General features: G+C 35.9%; 1 protein-coding gene across 2 annotated transcripts in view; it reads left to right on the top strand.

The window, feature by feature from the left end:
* NECAB1 (N-terminal EF-hand calcium binding protein 1) overlaps positions 1 to 17987 on the top strand; it is a 267113-nt gene that overhangs the window by 171832 nt on the left and 77294 nt on the right. For both annotated transcript variants that reach the window (XM_067711804.1, XM_067711803.1), the window contains exon 6: positions 15187 to 15323. In XM_067711804.1, the coding sequence (XP_067567905.1) occupies positions 15187 to 15323 (137 nt within the window). The remainder of the gene's footprint in view (positions 1 to 15186; positions 15324 to 17987) is intronic.

The following is a 17987-nucleotide window of genomic DNA, read 5'->3' as shown; positions in this document are numbered from 1 at the left end:
TCAGATCCCTGACCTCTTTTCTTGCCTGATTCTTTGCCTCTTTCATGACTCTTGATATCTCATACCCACCTGACCTTTTCATACAGAATCTAATGTAACTCTTTATAATAAGGATATCTGCTATTTATTGAGCATTTAATACATATCAGCTACTGAGCACACATTATTTCAACTAATCTTTTAGTCCAACTGCATGAGTTTCTCTTACAGCTAAGCACCTGGCAAATGGTAGGTACTCAATCTTGTTTCCTCACAGCTCACTTCACCTCTTCTAATAGTTCATGTATTTCATCCTGAGATTCCTTTATCTGACCCAACCAATATTTATGGAGTGCTGTGTCTGCTCAAATCCTCTGGAAAGCAGATGCCAAGATGGATCTAGGAGTGCAAGAAATTTGTTGGGAGAAATGCCTCTCAAGGGTAAAGGGGAGAGGAAGCAGGAATAGTGGGAAGAAGCTTTGCACTATGATGCTGATCTGACATCTGGAAAAAGACATGAAAGTTGAGCATGAAATACCTCTAAGTCCTGACCAGGGCAATGGGGAGCCCCAGAGCAAAGCCTGCCCCAAAAGGAGTTCCACATCAGGCAGAAATGGCCCAGCTCTCTAACCTTCACTATGTTCAATCATTAGTTAGGAATAGCCTGGAGAGAATGTGGCTTCAGCATTAACATTTCAGAGGCTCCCTAAGGTATAGTAGCTGGAGGCTGTCAAATAAGTATGTTCTTTTGACAGGTTTTCTCTGGTAGCACCTCTATGGCTGCCATAGTACCTACTATATACCAGAATATGATTTCAGGATCATGGGCAAAGATTCACAAATTCTTAAAAATTCACCTTTAGCAATCCATTTCTCTTAAGTCTCAAAAGCAAATGTCCATGGGAAGGGAAAGACCTAATATCTTTGTTATCTAATAACTTAGCAAAGGATAGTGGGAAGCTTGCTAAGAGTAAAAGGGTGGGATCCAAAGTTTCTGAGCTGGAGAAACTCTGAGACAGAGAGAGATGTGCAGAAAGGGATAGTGACTGCATCAAAAACAAATTGCCTAGGTCTATATCTACTGATGCTCATATATCATCCTTGGTGTATATAATACTATATAGTACATTTGATTTTTGTGTATATTTATTATACCCTGGTTTGATCCAGAAAGGTTTACAATGCTTTTTTTCTTTGTCATAGGAAATATGTAACTCAGGTAGGTCCTTATTCTTGATACAGTTTTATAATGAGGATGAACATTATAGTTCTTAGAATATTCTGGAAATATTCTGAGACCCAGTGTTGACAGTATGGGAGAAGGAAACCTAACATTCCTCCCTAGAGTCAAATACACTAGTAAGAATAATCAGTGTTGCTACGCAAACACTGACTACCTGATGTGAAGCTTTGAAGACGACATTAGTATTTAACTGGGTACTATAAAGGTATCCTCTCTAATTAAAAGGAATAAAACCTTCCCTGTGATTTTCTCTGGGATTCTACTGTTTGCACATTTTCATTATTAGAGTTATTTTCTTCATTTCATTAAGAAAATAAAAAGTTGCTCATCAGCAAAGCAGCTGACTTTAGTTCTTATTTACCGAAGTGGTAAGATTCAAGGATCATGTGAAATATCAAGATGCACGCAACAGAATGATCATAATTCTGTAATCTGTATCTCCCTGCATTGACCTTTTTTGAGACCATAGAGCAAGAAGAGAAGGGTAGAGTGGGTACAAGAGAATTTCTTCAGCTATGCAAAGAAGAGGAAAAATAGGTTCTTTTCTTTCCAACCAGCATTAGACGAACCAGTGAACACAGACTTAGCCTGTGCTGGGGTGGAAGCTGAGCCCAGTGCTCCCATTTCATAGATTTGAGGAAACAAACACATGAGAGTTAATGGACTTACCCAAAGTCACACTGTGAGTTCATGGCCAAGCCTGTCAACATGGACATGTCCTCCATGAGGATCAAAAAATATTATTCAGAATTTGGTAGAAATACTCAAATCAGTTCCTTGCAGTCCAATCACTAAACTGTTAACATGGGGCCACTTCTGAGCATAATGAAGATTATTAACCTTCCAACTACAGGACTCTACATCTGTTGTCATAGCAAAGGAGCAAACGCTAAGCTTCTGATTAAAATGTATCCTTTTGTAAGAAACCATCAAGATTCTTATGAGTTTCATCACTGTCTTATAGTCTTTTCATTTTCCATAGTACCCCAAGTCTAGAGCTCAAAATGCCTAATCGAAATTTGCTTTTTGTTGTTTACATAAAAAATGAATTAATTTTGCTCTATCAGTTTCTTGGTTTTTTTTCAGCAACATACTTTAATCATTCTAAATATTTAAATGTTTTTATTTCAGTGATGAAAAATAGATTGATGGATAATAAGGTTATAACTTTTTCATTTCTTCTAAAATCTAAATTAGCATCTAATATTAAGGTTTTTGAGTGTTTGATTCAATATAGAACACAGAAAATCTATCTCAAATATGAAAGAAGAATATGAAATTATAATTGAAATAACTGGCAGCCTGGAGATACTCAGTTCAGCATGGACTTTGATGAATCTTTACGTGAAGGCCTTAAATGTTTCTGAGAAAAACCTTCTGAAGATGACATGATTTGTGTCTGTGATCAAGAAAAACTGATTTTCAGAAATTTATGCTGCCTTTTTGCTACTATCAGCTTAAATAGAAGTTTAGCTGCAATTTAGATGACATTTCCCCTCCATTTTAATTGCTCATTCTTCGCTCTGAAAAGCTTTCCTTCCAGAAGTGCCCTTAAGGGCAGTTTTAGAGTCAAGAGCCTCTGCCCTTCACAGCCTCAAGAGGCTGGAAATTGCTGTTTCTCTCCACAGACCCAGAAATGATCAAGAGGAATTTTGTGTTTTAAACACTTTTTGATATGAAGCAGCAGGAAAAAGACAACTGTATTCTAGTCTACTCTAGGAGGGCTGTGTGAACTTGAACAAGTATCCTTAATCTATACCTCATTTTGGAAATGAGAAATTTGTATTCAGTGCTCCCTTTTAGCTCTATAATATGTTGTCTTTGATTAGCTGCTTGCCTATGAAATTCAGTGACTTTCTGATACTGAAGTTTGTTTCTCAGATCAACAGACTATAGATACCATGTTCTTGTTAATAATTAAATATCTCTCTCTCATGCCAAGTGAGACTTTTAGTAGTTAATATTCATTTTGTAGGGGAATGGAAATGTGTCCTAATTAGTAAACCCTATGCGTAGTTAGTGTTTGGCTAAAACCTTATCTGTACTTTATCAGTGTTTTCTGTGTGTTAATGTAAGATAAGTGTTCATGAAATGAATGCATTTTAATCTATAACAACTGCAAAATCAGGCTGTTTTATTTCCTTTTTAAATGCACCTTACACAGTTGTATTTACAAAGGGATAGTCAGTAAATAATAGAGTTACTAATCTACAAATTTTATTCTTTTTTTCCCCAAAGTAAAGATTAATCAAGGAGCTTGAAAGTAAAGCTTTACTTTTTTTAAAAAAAAGATGCTCTGTGTGTGATAAAAATCAATTTGAAAATAGAGGTTTGGAAATGTTTCTTCTTTTTAGTGTTTCTCAGACTTTTAAAAAATGTATCCACTTATTTATCTATTTATTTATTTTATTATGGTAGTAACATGGGATCTATCCTCTTAAATTTTTAAGTGTACAGTACATTACCATTGGCTATAGGTACAATGTTGTACAGCAGATCTCTAGAATTTAATCATCTTGCTTAACTGAAACTTAGGCCTGTTGACTAGTAACTCCCCATTTTCATCTCCCCCGCTCCAGCTCCTTACAACCACCATTCCACTCTATCATTATTTTAATTTGCATATTTTAGATACCTCATATACATGGTGTTTAGGAGGAGAAAAATTACAAGTGGATGTTACCCTTGAGGTATTTCATGTGCTTAAAAATGACATTCAAAAGAAAGTGTGTGAGCAGTAATGTGGAAAGCACCCTATTTTGGGAGAAGAAATTTTGATTATATTTTATTATCAATATCAACAAATATATTGAGCTCAATTTATGCAGAAATATAGCTCTGGGCTCTTTATACTGAAAAAAAAAATGACATTTGTTTCTGTGTTACACTCCAGAAAAATGCAGACCAGCAGTTAAGAAGACAGTATATGAGAAGTGGTAAAAGTTACTAATTTGTATGTATTTCTACTGCTTGCCAAACAGTCCTGTATTTTACAGCCCATATCTGTCTATTCCCATAACCTCTCAAACATGAGAATAGTGTACCTCCACCAGACTGGTTCGTACACATATCTTAACCCTTTTGTTGTAAAATAAAATGAGAAAGAGAAAAGCCACAGAAATCAAATGTGGAACTTAATAATTATACCCTACCACTCAGATCAAAATTACAAACTTACCAACCACCCTAGACCTTCCATGTGCCTTGTCCCAATTATAATCCCCTCCCTCCCCTGTAAATAATGACCAAACTGATCTCTCTAGTAATCATTTCCTTGCATTTTATTATGGTTTCATCATACAAATGTTCATCCCTAAAAGCTATAGTTTATTTGTGCCCATTTTTATGTCTGTTAAACTCTTTTAATTTGCAGGTTACCTTGAAATCCTTTAGAGAGATGCTCACCGTCTAGACTGCTGTTGACTTCTGATGGTACAATTCATCATGTTCTTTTGAACTCTGTTTTTACTTCAAATTGTCAGCTGAATCCAAAGTCTCATTTGACAAGACTTTACCTGATAGTGTGTTATCTCATCAGGAAGCACATACTATCTGATTGTCTCTTTTGATGTTCAGTGCCCAAATTAGGGGTCAGAAAACTTCAGCCATCTGCCAAAATCTGCCAAGCACATGTTTAATATGGTCTACAAACACAGCCAGACTCATTCATTTAATAATTATCTATGGCTGATTTCATGCTATATTGGCAGGATTTGTGGCCTCTTGGTTCATAAAGTCTAAAATATTTACTGTGTAGTCCTCTCCAAAATAGTTTGCCAGTACCTGGCCTACATCATTGGTCTTTATGTTGAACACTCTAGTAATTTAGGCTGTATGAAGCTCATTCTCTAGTTGATTCCTCAGGAAGAGATCATGTGAACAATTTAATCTAAGTTTTTACATATTGACAATTTTTCTGTGCACCTTACACTTAGAAGTCAATTTTCCTGATGTAAAATCCTTGGCTTCATTTTCTTATTGTATACCTGAAATATGTTTCTATACTTTCTTCTGGTAAAAAGGCATTGCTTTTGTAAAGCCTCAACATAATCTAGGTTTTTTTTAACTCTGAGACTCATTTTCTCTTTATGTGTAAGTACACAAAGACTTTTTTCTTTGCGTTTAAAGTCCAGTAATTTCACTAAAATATGTCTTGATGTGTTTGTTCTGAGTTGGTATTCTTACACATGTAGTATGGCTTTATACCTAATTTCAAATCTTTTTATTTCAGAAAAACATTCTTGAATGTTAGATTCTAGTATTTGTTCTGTTTCTTTGTTGATTTCTACACTTATTCTTTAGGAACTCTAAGTATTTTGGATCTTCTTTGCATATCTACAATATTCGTTACTTCATCTCAAATCCTTTTTGTTTCTTTTCCTTATTTTCTTTTTTCTTCAATTTTTCATTAATGTCTTTTGTCTCATTTTAAAATAGTTGGTTATACTTTTGATCTTTTTGGTGGGCTTGTCTTTCTGGTGTGCGTTCACTGTCTGCAGGAATGTGATTTTGCTCATATCCCTTTTTTATAATAAAATTATATAGAATTTGACCTTAATAATTTTCTATTGCCTACTTTAAAAAAATACTAATTTTCCTGGATTTTTCAAAGAAGGTTGTATTCAGAATAGTTTTTCTGAATTCACAGACCTCCCTCTTGGTTATCTTGTAGTATTGAAAACTATAGTGTCTTTTCTTCTGAGATTTCTGGCTCTGTACCTCTCCCTGACTTTTATTTGAATCTTCTCTTCTTGATCTCTGTGAACCTGTCCTGCTCAGTTTTGATTTGACTCCCTGCAGTTTATCTTCAGTGTGGCAACCTCCTAGCATACCATCTTAGCTACTTAATTTCAAGAGTTCACAGGGGCTCATGCTTCCAACCTCTCTAGACTTTACTAAGATTTTTATGCTCACCTACTTTGGGATAAAAATCCTCCCAGGTTTAGCTGTTCTCAAGCTAGCCAATTATCCTTTCTTGTGAACATTTGTTGGCTATTTTGGAGTTCTCTTGTCTTCAGGTGTGTCACATATCCCATTGCTTCCCTTTGTTTCTTCCTATACAACCAGCCAGTAATACCATGCAATGCAGACCTTCTGGCTATCAGTGATTTTGTCCTTAACCACTTGTAACTTGTGGTTCATGATGATACCTTAAACTCTAGTTTTGTTGTTATTTGTTGGCTATGGAGTTTTGTTGTTGTTGTTATCTATTTGCACTATTGGTTTTTATGTGAGAATTCCTGGAGTTTCAAAAACAATGCCACCAACATGGACATCTTCCCCATATCCTCCTGCTATTATTTTTCTGGTTTCTATGTTCCTATGAAGCAGAATAAAGAAATGGGCCCGGATGAATAGAAACACACTCATAATGACTTGAGGAGAAGGGAAGAAATCTTAGCCAATATACATAAAAAGATCTGGGAGAGAAAAGAAAAAGAGGGAGTAAAATCACATTAGAGACTGAGAAAGAATTTTGAACAGATTCTGGAAAATGAAATGGTCTGGAAGTGGATATGGTTGACAGAATTCAGAGTAGATAAAAGAGATAGTGCAAGAAGTGTTGTTTAGATTTATAAATTGGATCTCATATGCTATCCTTGATGAGAAACAAGTCAAAGACAGAAACACTTTTAAATTAATTTTGCAGTTGAACTATATATTTGTAACTCTACATTGTAACTCCTCAAAGACCAAATTTCATGGGCCACAGCTTCAATGGGGTAACAAATATGAATGTAAAAATTATACATTTCTGAAAAATCAAGGTAACAGATGTGCAGTACTAACTATATGTAGAAAAAACTCAGAAAAATTAATATTTGTAGAAAGCCTGTTACATACCAAACGAACCATATATTTATCCTAGCAATAATTGTGAACTGAACTATTATCACACCATTTAAAATCAGGCCTTGTGAGTTTTAGGCCAATGATCTGTTCATTACACTTTGTAATATCCTTCCACCAATGGATTTATAACAATAGTGAATATTCATTTATCAAAAACTACAAGCTAGACATCATACAGTGCACTTTACATGCCATGTATTTTTCATTTACTTCTCACAGCAAGCTATGAGATTGATACTGTTCTTATCTTACAGTTAGGAAAATAGGAACTTAGAAGTTTTTAATTTTTTTTTAATTTTAATTTTTCCCAAGTTCACAATGCTGTTAAGTGGTACAAGCACATATTAGAACTTCAGTGTAAATATCTCCAGACCCAGTTTCTTTTTATTATTATTTATTTATTTAATTTATTTTTGGCTGCATCAGGTCCTGGTTGTGTCACACGGGCTCTTCATTGTGGCTCATGGGCTTCTCTCTAGTTATGCCGTGAGGATTTTCTCTTCTCTAGTTGTGGCACACAGGCTCCAGGGTGCGTGGGCTCTGTAGTTTGTAGCATGCAGCCTCACTAGTTGAGGTGCGCAAGCTCAGTAGTTGTGGCATGCAGGCTTAGTTGCCCCGTGGCATGTGGGTGTTGAGTTCCCCAACCAGGGATCGAACCTGCGTCCCCTGGATTGTAAGGTGGATTCTTTACCACTGGGCCACCAAGGAAGTCCCCAGACCCAGTTTCTTAACTACCACACTATGTTGTCAGATGCACATGAATGTGATCTGTGTCTTCATCTGTTATTAATCTCCAAGTTTGGTTAACTCTATATATGTTCCCATTTTCATACCCATGCATATTTTCCTGAAATTCTACTTGTTTGAAGAGGGTTACTTTGAGGTTACTTTGGCATTGTTCTCTGAGCAAAGACATTCAAGGGGCCATATGTTCTTGTTAGGGGCTGCTGGTGTGAGACAGAGCAATAGAAGGAGCCAGAGGAAAGAAACCTACATGAAAAAAATCCTTGACAACTCCAGGATGAGCCCTTTATAATGGAGTTTGTCAATTTAAAAGTCTTAAATAATATAACATCTCTACAGTATTTTCTGATTTCAAACTAGAAAATATCTAGTTATGATAGGATTTAGATTTTTAAAAATTTCTTGGTTATTAAATAACATTTTATTACAAAATTAGAGCCTTGTTTCCTCTTTCACTAAACTGCAAAACTATAATTCTCTTAATACATTGGGATCTGCAGTTTGAAAATATTTTAATCTCTTGCTCTGTCTTCTAAGCTTTCCAAAGATCTATCCGGAATTAACCTCAGTTCATTTTTAAGGCACGTAATTAAGGACCAGATTTTTTTCTCAGTTTTATAAGAATTAAACTTGATATGGTGTTCTCCTAGTTTAAAAAGTGTATCATTTAAAATGAAAGAGTACTGCGATTTATGTCTAAGGGTGTTCTGCCCATGTTTTGCTCTAAGAGTTTAATAGTGTCCAATCTTACATTTAGGTCTTCAATCCATTTCGAGTTTATTTTTGTGTATGATGTTAGGGAGTGTTCAAATTTCATTCTTTTACATGTAGCTGTCCAGTTTTCCCAGCACCATTTCTTGAAGAGGCTATCTTTTCTCCATTGTAGAGTCTTGCCTATTTTGTCACAGATTAGGTGACCATAGGTGTGTGGGTTTATCTCTGGACTTTCTATCCTGTTCCATTGATCTATATTTCTTTTTTGTGTGTCAGTACCATAATGTTTTGATGACTGTAGGTTTGTAGTACAGTATGAAATCAGGGAGCCTGATTCCTCCAGCTCCATTTTTCTTTCTCAAGATTGCTTTGACTATTCATCGTCTTTTGTGCTTCCATACAAACTGTAAAATGTTTTATTCTAATTCTGAGAAAAATGCCATTGGTAATTTGATAGGGATTGCATTGAATCTGTAGATTGCTTTGGGTAGTATAGTCATTTTCACAATATTGATTCTTCCAATCCAAGAACAGGGTATATCTCTCCATCTGTTTGTGTCATCTTTGATATCTTTCATCAGTGTTTTATAGTTTTCTGAGTACAGGTCTTTTGCCTCCTTAGGTAGGTTTATTCCTAGGTATTTTATTCTTTTTGATGGGATGTTAAATGGGATTCCTCTTTCTGATCTTTTGTTGTTAGTGTATAGGAATGCAAGAGATTTCTGTCTATTAATTTTGTATCCTGCAACTTTACTGAATTCATTTATGAGCTCTAGTAGTTTTCGGATAACATCTTTAGGATTTTCTGTGTATAGTATCATGTAATTGGAAACAGTGACAGTTTTACTTCTTCTTTTCCAATTTGGATTCCTTCTATTTCTTTTTCTTCTCTGACTGCCGTGGCTAAGACTTCCAAAACTATGTTGAATCATAGCAGTGAGAGTGGACATACTTGTCTTGTTCCTGATCTTAGAGGAAATGCTTTCAGTTTTTCACCATTGAGAATGATGTTTGCTGTGGATTTGTCATATATGGCCTTTATTATGTTGAGGTAGGTCCTACCTCCTAGAGTAATGAAAATAAAAACAAAAATAAACAAATGGGACCTAGTGAAACTTAAAAACTTTCGCACAGCAAAGGACACCATAAACAAAACAAAAAGACAACTCTCAGAATGGGAGAAAATATTTGCAAGTGAAGCAACCAACAAGGGATTAATCTCCAAAATATATAAACAGTTCATGCAGCTCAACATCAAAAAAACAAATAACCCAATCAAAAAATGAGTGGAAGATCTAAATAGATATTTCTCCAAAGAAGATATACAGATGGCTTAAAAGCACATGAAAAGATGTTCAACACACTAATTATTAGAGAAATGCAAATCAAAACTACAATGAGGTATCACCTCACACCAGTCAATGGCCATCATCAAAAAATCTACAAACAATAAATGCTGGAGAGGGTGTGGAGAAAGGGGAACCTTCTTGCGCTGTTGGTGGAAATGTAAATTGATAGAGCCATTATGGAGAATAGTATGGAAGTTCCTTAAAAAACTAAAAATAGAACTACCATGTGATCCAGCAATCCCACTCCTGGGCGTATATCCAGAGAAAACTATAATTCAAAAAGATACATGCACCCCAATGTTCATTGCAGTTATTGACAATAACTAGGATATGGAAGCAACCTAAATGTCCATTAACAGAGGAATGGATAAAGAAGATGTGGTACATATATACAATGGAATATTATTCAGCCATAAAGAAGGAAATAATGCCATTTGCAGCAACATGGATGGACCTAGACATTGTCATACTGAGTGAAGTAAGTCAGACAGAGAAAGACAGATATCATATAATATCACTTATATGTGGAATCTAAAAAAAAGGGGACAAATGAACTTAGCTACAAAACAGAAATAGAGTTACATATGTAGAAAACAACCTTATGGTTACCAGGGGGTAAGCCGGGGAGGGATAATTTGGAAGATGGGGGATGACATATACACACTAATATAAAATAGGTAACAAATAAGGACCTACTGTATAGCACAGGGAACTCTACTCAGTACTCTGTAATGGCCTATATGGGAAAAGAATCTAAAAAAAAGGGTATATATATATATATATATATATATATATATATATATATGTATATATATGATTCACTTTGCTGCACACCTGAAACTAACACAACATTTTAAATCAACTATACCCCAATAATTTTTTTTAATAAAAATAATAAGATGAAAGCCTAAGAATGTTTAAAGAAATAGGACATAGATAATAGTTAGTATTAGTATATTAATAGATAAGCCAGTTAGTATTTACAAAGTAACAGTTTGGGGAAAAGTAGGAAAGGAGAAAAAAACAGCACTATTTTTGTAAAAGTAAATTTTTTCCTGTTATAGAAGCTGGCACAGATGTCTCACACAACAGGTAGAGCAGCAGGAGCTTAGATTAAAAGGCAGTCAGAAGTAGTACCCCCTGCTAAGTGTGATTGTGTCTGATTTCATAAACAAGAAGACACTGAGATGGGTTGTCACTGACTTGATTAATTTTCAAGTAGGACAAATACAAACAGGGAAGACTATGCGCTCATTTTCATAATTAACTGAGGTGATTCATAGTGGGTTAATAGCTAAGATTTCCACTCTTCCATCACCCAGATGGGAAAGAGCTTGCTTTCTGATGATGACCTGACAGTAAAAATGCACAGTCAGTCCTCTAAGTCCACAGTCAGTCCTCTAAGTACCATGCTTCTAATGCTAAGGATTTTACTTGAATGACTCCTAGCCTTGTTCCAGCTCCACACAAAGTAAATACGTGGATTGAAATATTTACGTTCTGACTTTCCAAAGGCACAAATGGAAATATTAATGCTACTTTATTGACAATTTCCACTTGATTATCACTTGAACAATTTTCAGTGAATTCAACGAACATTATTGGAATCTGAGAAACATGCTCTAAACCTTCATTTGCCCATATCCTTTTTAATAGACATGAAAGAATAACCTGTGTTTGGAAAAAGAGGCAGAATTTGAATATCAGGTACCATTTGTATATTTTTTTTACTGCTTTATTAGTTCTTTCTACCTATCTCTCAGATTCCAGGTTTTGCCCAAAGGAATATGTGCCTTAAGCCAATATATCAGTCTTCCGGGAGTTCAGTATGCAAAGATCCCTTTCTGTACCTTCTCAGCCAACACATTTGTTGAGAATAAAAAGGGCAAGGCTTTGACATTTCCCAGCTTGTTATCTATTTAATTTTCCATCTGCTTCTTTGCCACTGCCTTCCAAAGGAACATCTGCTGCATATCTGAGGGAAGGAAAGGAAGATTGGATCTAAGCCACCTGGGTCTACAGTCCTAAACCTTGGGATCCAGATTAAGGGAAGGGAAGAAGATGAACAAATGGTCTAGAAAATGAAATGAGGACAATCTGTTAAAAATAAAGCTGTATTTCTCTTTATGTCCACATGACTGGACAAGCTGCACAGCAGCATCTACCACCAGCAAGGGCTAGATGTAGGGGAAGGCATCTGGTAATTGGGGAGAGGCAAGAGGAGTTTCCAGAACTGACACTCCCTCTGGTGCCTGAATCTCCATGTGATTCCCTGTACCTCACGTAGTCTTTAAGCATTTAAGGATCAGCTGCTGTGAGCCAGGCTTTGTTCTGGGTATTTTGGAGGCAGAGATGATCAAGACATGTTAGTAAACAACATATTACAATATAAAATGATAAAATTATACCCTAGGTAAGGAAACATTGTTACAAGAGCATACAGAGCGAAAGGATGTGTGCCTAATCCTGTGAAAAGAAATAGTGGTTCAAGGGGAGGAAAGGCAATACACAGATGATACCATGAGCTGAGTTTGGAATGATAAATATTAGAAAACAAGCTCTTTTTTCTCCTTATCATCAAGGGCAGCACATAACAGCAAATCTTCATAGTTGACTCAAAAACCTAATCCCCCAAAGCCTTAAACCCACCCACCACTCCTCTCAATGTCAAGGCATCAACATTTCTGTCAAATGTACCATTTGGGTTGTGCCATCTCTTAATGTTATCTGGAGAGTTACTAATGAGGATAACAAATTCTCAAGGTAAGATGCAAGTCTCAGCATAACAATTTCTTAATTTGCTATGATAGAAAATGACAGAGTAGCCAGTTGACTGATTTTAGCTGTCCTCAAAACTCTAACATCACCACAGTCTTTATATGTAAGACCAAAATAGCAAACACAAACAATTCTCAGTTAGCTTATCTGCAAACATTCAAGTGTTGGATGAGTATTTGCTCTGGGCACCATGGGGCATACAGAAGAGTAGACCTTTGTGTCTCTGAAGCTAAAATCTAATCTCAGTGACCAGAGTGTTTAAACTGGATAACCCAAAAAACAAAATCTCCTTTCTATAGATAGTTCTGACATGACAAATATTTAACACTTAAATGAGAAAAGAATAAGGCCAATGTAGTGCTGCATAGCTCAATAAATGCATAGTTCCTTCACTTTTACCTGCTGTCCTCAAATAAGTACAATATCATTTGCTTTAGATTAGTGCAGTGTATACTGAGGTGCAAATACAATTGGTATGATCTCTGACTACACAATTACATCTTCTCATCATCTTAATACATTTTATTTTAAAAATATGCTTTAGCAAAATGGAATAACTGCAGGGAATGGATCAAACACAATTTTTCCTGTCATCATGTTTCCTTTTCATCTCAAAGGAAAGCTTTACTCAATTTTAAAAAAACACATTGAGAAATAATTTTTGAAACTTTTATTGCTGCTGAGTGGCAAGCTATTTGATCAAATTAAATATTTTGTATATTTTTTATCTTGAATTAACTCACCAAAAATCCTAATGGCTATTATAGCATGTGATGTTTCATTTTATGGTTAGTTTGTTAGGTGGAGTTTAAAGACATTAAAATTTTTAATTTTTAAATAAGATATGGTGATAAGAAAATCTCCTGTGCTGTTCAGCTGCAAAAAAAATGAACTTAGAAAAGGGATTGATGATCGAAACCTTCTATGATTTCACATTAGGAAAGAAATGAAGTTTTCTACAACATTAGGTTGTTCCGTTAACAGAAGAAAAATAACAAAGTAACTTGTATCAGGAGTCCAGAAGCTCAATATTTCCTAATTTAGAATTGATAGAAGTACAGAATGTTTTTGAGTTGGAATGTATGCCAGAGTGCTTAGTCTGATTTGTAAGTGAGAAAGCTGAGACCCAGAGAGATTAATTAAATCTTGTTTGCTTGGATTTGCAACCATGCCCCAAGATTCCCCAGCATGCTGTATTTCCTAGCATTATCTTGTCACCATCATTCCTTTCAGTTTTGTATTTTCAATCATGAGATAATCATGTTGTTTAGGAATGGAGCCAAATAAATCCTTTCCTTGGCTGAACTTTTGTCTATTGTTCCCACCTGAGACTCTAGGAAATCAGGTTTAGCTGGCTGGTCCCATGACCTGAAAAAGTGGTTCTGTCACCGTTTCATTCCATGCCAACCTGATTTTATTTTCTGCCTTGGTTCTCTCTACGACTTTAGAAGGCAAGAGCGGGCTTCTCTGGTGGCTTAGTGGTTAAGAATCTGCCTGCCAATGCAGGGGACATGGGTTCGAGCCCTGGTCTGGGAAGATCCAACATGCCGCGGAACAATTAAGACCATGCGCCACAACTACTGAGCCTGCGCTCTAGAACCTGCAAGCCACAACTGCTGAGCCCATGTGCCACAACTACTGAAGCCCACGCTCCACAATAAGAGAAGTCACCACAATGAGAAGCTCACGCACCACAACGAAGAGTAGACCCCGCTCGCCACAATTAGAGAAGGCCCGTGTGCAGCAAAAAAGACCCAACGCAGCCAAAAATAAATAAATTAAATAAATAAATTTATAAAATAAAAAAGAAGAAGACAATAGCAACAAGTAGCACCATCCACAATCCACCTGTATACCTAGACTAAGTTTGGCAGGTATAGTGATTATGTTTCTGATGATCTCTGTGTAGACTTGGGGTTGTTTGAGTGAAGGTGCTTTTGTGGCTGAGGTGTTGTACTAGAAGTTAGATGCAGCTGAGCTTCGGGTAAATTTCCTGAAGGAGGGACGTAAGCAGATTTAGTAAAGTGTTTAAGTATTCCAAGCCTAACATTTTCTGAATTTTGAAATAACAACACACAAGTTCCTTTGGCTTCAGTGTAATACAGATCAAGCATAATAAATACATCAAGAGAGAATTAAGCCAATTGTCAACATTTGAGTACATTTAGTTGGTAAGAGAAAAAAAAACACTCAGAATTAGTCACGATCCAAACTTTTCTCCAGGTAATTTTCTTCCTTTTCTACATATGTCTATTCCATAATTTGACTGGTTTTTGTCATTTTTTCTAATCTTGAAGCAGGTGCAATGGGATATGAGATATTCAAGTCATTTCTGCAGCTTTCTTATTCAACTTCTGGTGGGTAGATAGAATTCTGCCCCAACCTCCAGGACCCAACATGTTTTCTCTCCTCTTTGTCTATTTTTCTCAAGGATTAATCTGAGATTGATGGGTACATGGGGAAAAAAACACTCCTGGTTATTTTTTCCTACCATATTTCTAATTGCATTTGTTTTGTCATCCTTAGGATTACCAAGAGGCTTCCAATTTGAAACAATTTGTAACTCGATTTTTATTGAAAGAGACCTTGAATCAACTGCAGTCTCTCCAGAACTCTCTGGAATGTGCCATGGAAATTACTGAGGAGCAAACTCGTCAAGAAAGGCAAGTTAAATGCTTTCATATGATGTGTCTTTAGTGACTCCATGTTTATGAAAGACCAGTTGAAGGGCATCATCCTTAAACTAGTAAAAACTAAAAATGAGAATGAATAGATTTAAATGGAATGGCAGGGACCTCCAATGGATACTAGCCTTATATTTTCCTCTAGAAAAGACCATTCTCCTTTTTCTTTTACTATCCATCATTTATTCAACAAATTTTAATTGAGAATTTAATAGATGGAGAAGACTTTACAATTTGCTGTGATAATGTAAAGATACATTTTACAAAGTCCCAATTCTTAAGGAGGCTAAAGTCTATTACATAAATAAAATATGAACACTAAAACTATAATGCAAGTTACAAGTGATAAATACCACAGAGAAGGGGAAATATATTGCCAAGAGATTTCAGAAGAGTAAAAGATTTAGTATAGATAGACATGAAAGACAGTTTCATGGAGTTTCCTGATGACATTTGAGCTAATCTTCTTAATGAGTATACTTGAAAATTACGGAAATGATGGAGAAAAATCTTATAGGCTCAGTGAATCTAGATATAGCAGGAGACTTGAGAATTCAATAAGCCTAATTATTTAAGGAAATAAAGAAAAGTGAATGATGGGAGAAACTTTCAAAATTCAATGCCACTAATTGAGAAGATAAGTAGTGATAATATAGTAGTTGTATAAATAATGGTACTAATGCTAAAGATAAACTTGAATTAGAAATGTGTAAAGCAGACATCAGAATAATTCCAAACAACAGTTGGTAATTTCTTGAGTTATAATTTTTACCTTGCAAGCCAGAGAAGAGCTTGGCAAAACTCTTGCTTATGCAACAAATTTTTGCATGTGCAATGGCTTATCTAACTTCTGCATTTTAAGTTATAGAGAACCACACAGTAAGTTTTTTGAACAGGCTGATAAGAGACTGCTCAGTAGGCCAATTTTTTAAGACAAATTAATGGGTACATAATTATTAGGACGTATCAGAAAAACAGTGGAATTTTCAATTTTATGTTTATAATGTCAAAATGAGTGAGCACCACCAAATTCTAACAAAAAAGCCTGTAATCTCAGATCTAATGAGCTTGTGCAGCTGATGAACATTGATATGCACTCTCCAATGGATCTGCATGGCATTTCACTTATAAACTTAGTATTTTCTTCACTGTATTGGGTGATTCCATATCAAATAGCAAAGTGTAACAATTAGCTTTAGAGAAGCAACAACCCATCTCCTCAGGTTTGAACAGAGGATAACTGAATGTCTTGAAGCACAATGAAATTGATTTCATGTTCCTGATGAGAAAATGAGGCCTGATTTGTTGTCTTTTGTTCAGGTTTTCTTGAGGTAAAATGGATTGTCCATTTTTAGACTCAATCTTTTGCCACCTGAGAAGAGGCTTGAAAAAGGATTCTGTTCCCTTTCTTCACCTGCACTTTGGTTTTTATTTTCTATAGTCACCTTGTACAAATTTGCATTCTACATTCACCACCATAGAGTGAATGCATAATGAACAACTATTCCTTGTGTTAGGCCACAGGCTAGCCTTGAACTCCTGCGACTGCTGCCAACAGCTGCACTGCAGCTGTGTTTAATGAGAAGGAGCATAAGAGTTTAAGGAAATTAGAAGACACTAGAGAATTAATGAATCTTTTATTTCTAGGTTTCTAGCTCAAAAACAGCTTAGAAGAATGGAAAATATTACAGATCTAATATCAGTTTGGGAGAGTGCTATTGAATAGAATTTGGCTAAGGCACCCAGAGTTGCCCAAATCTCACCACAAATCCACGATACTCTTCCCAGGGAGGTTTCTAGAAAAAAATACACAAACAAGCAAATAGAAAACAAAGTTCCACTATGGGTTTGTGTCCATAATATCCAACGTGAAGTCTCTGGTTACTCTGACTGAAGCATGTTTGTGTCCATAATATCCAATGTGAAGTCTCTGGTTACTCTGACTGAAGCATGTTTGTGTCCATAATATCCAATGTGAAGTCTCTGATTACTCTGACTGAAGCATGCGAATTAGGCCCAAGCATACAGGGACTCTATCTCTGTTCCCAAGGCTCCATCTTCCTATCAGCTAGCCACCAGAAACCAAAGTGAAGAGAGCCCCAGGGGCCTCATCATTGGAAAAAAGACAAAGAGAAGAAAGATGGCTGCCCTTTTTCCTATGATATCAAATAAGAAACAAGTGAAGGAGCCTCATAGGGAGATAAGACCTGAATTGGATCTTTTGGGTAGATTTAATGGCAGAATGATATCTCCCTGAAGGGAGGATTGTCCTCATCTACGCTATATTACCCATCTTCTCTCATCTGGCTAACTCATCCTCCTACTTTGTTTGGTCTCTGTTTGGACAGAACTTTCTCTAGGAAGCTTTCACTGCTCACAAAACAGAATTTTATACCTACCTCCCACTCCACTACTCCCGTTAGTACCCTCTACTTATATCTACTTACGATCTCAGTTCCTTAATTATCTCCCCCATTAGACTTTGAGTTTCTAGATGGCAGGGACTTTTTCTTGTTTCCCTATACCTGGCACAGCTACATGTTAAATATATAAAACTGAATAAATCAAAGGGGATTCCAGGTAAAGCGAGCCATATAGAAGAGCAGTGGATATGGACCTGGGACAGTGGAAAGACCAACTTAC

The sequence above is a fragment of the Pseudorca crassidens genome, chromosome 17, assembly GCF_039906515.1.
Source record: "Pseudorca crassidens isolate mPseCra1 chromosome 17, mPseCra1.hap1, whole genome shotgun sequence".
Taxonomy (NCBI): Eukaryota; Metazoa; Chordata; class Mammalia; order Artiodactyla; family Delphinidae; genus Pseudorca; species Pseudorca crassidens.
Note: the sequence above shows the minus strand (reverse complement) of the source record. Positions and strands in the feature narration are given on the sequence as shown.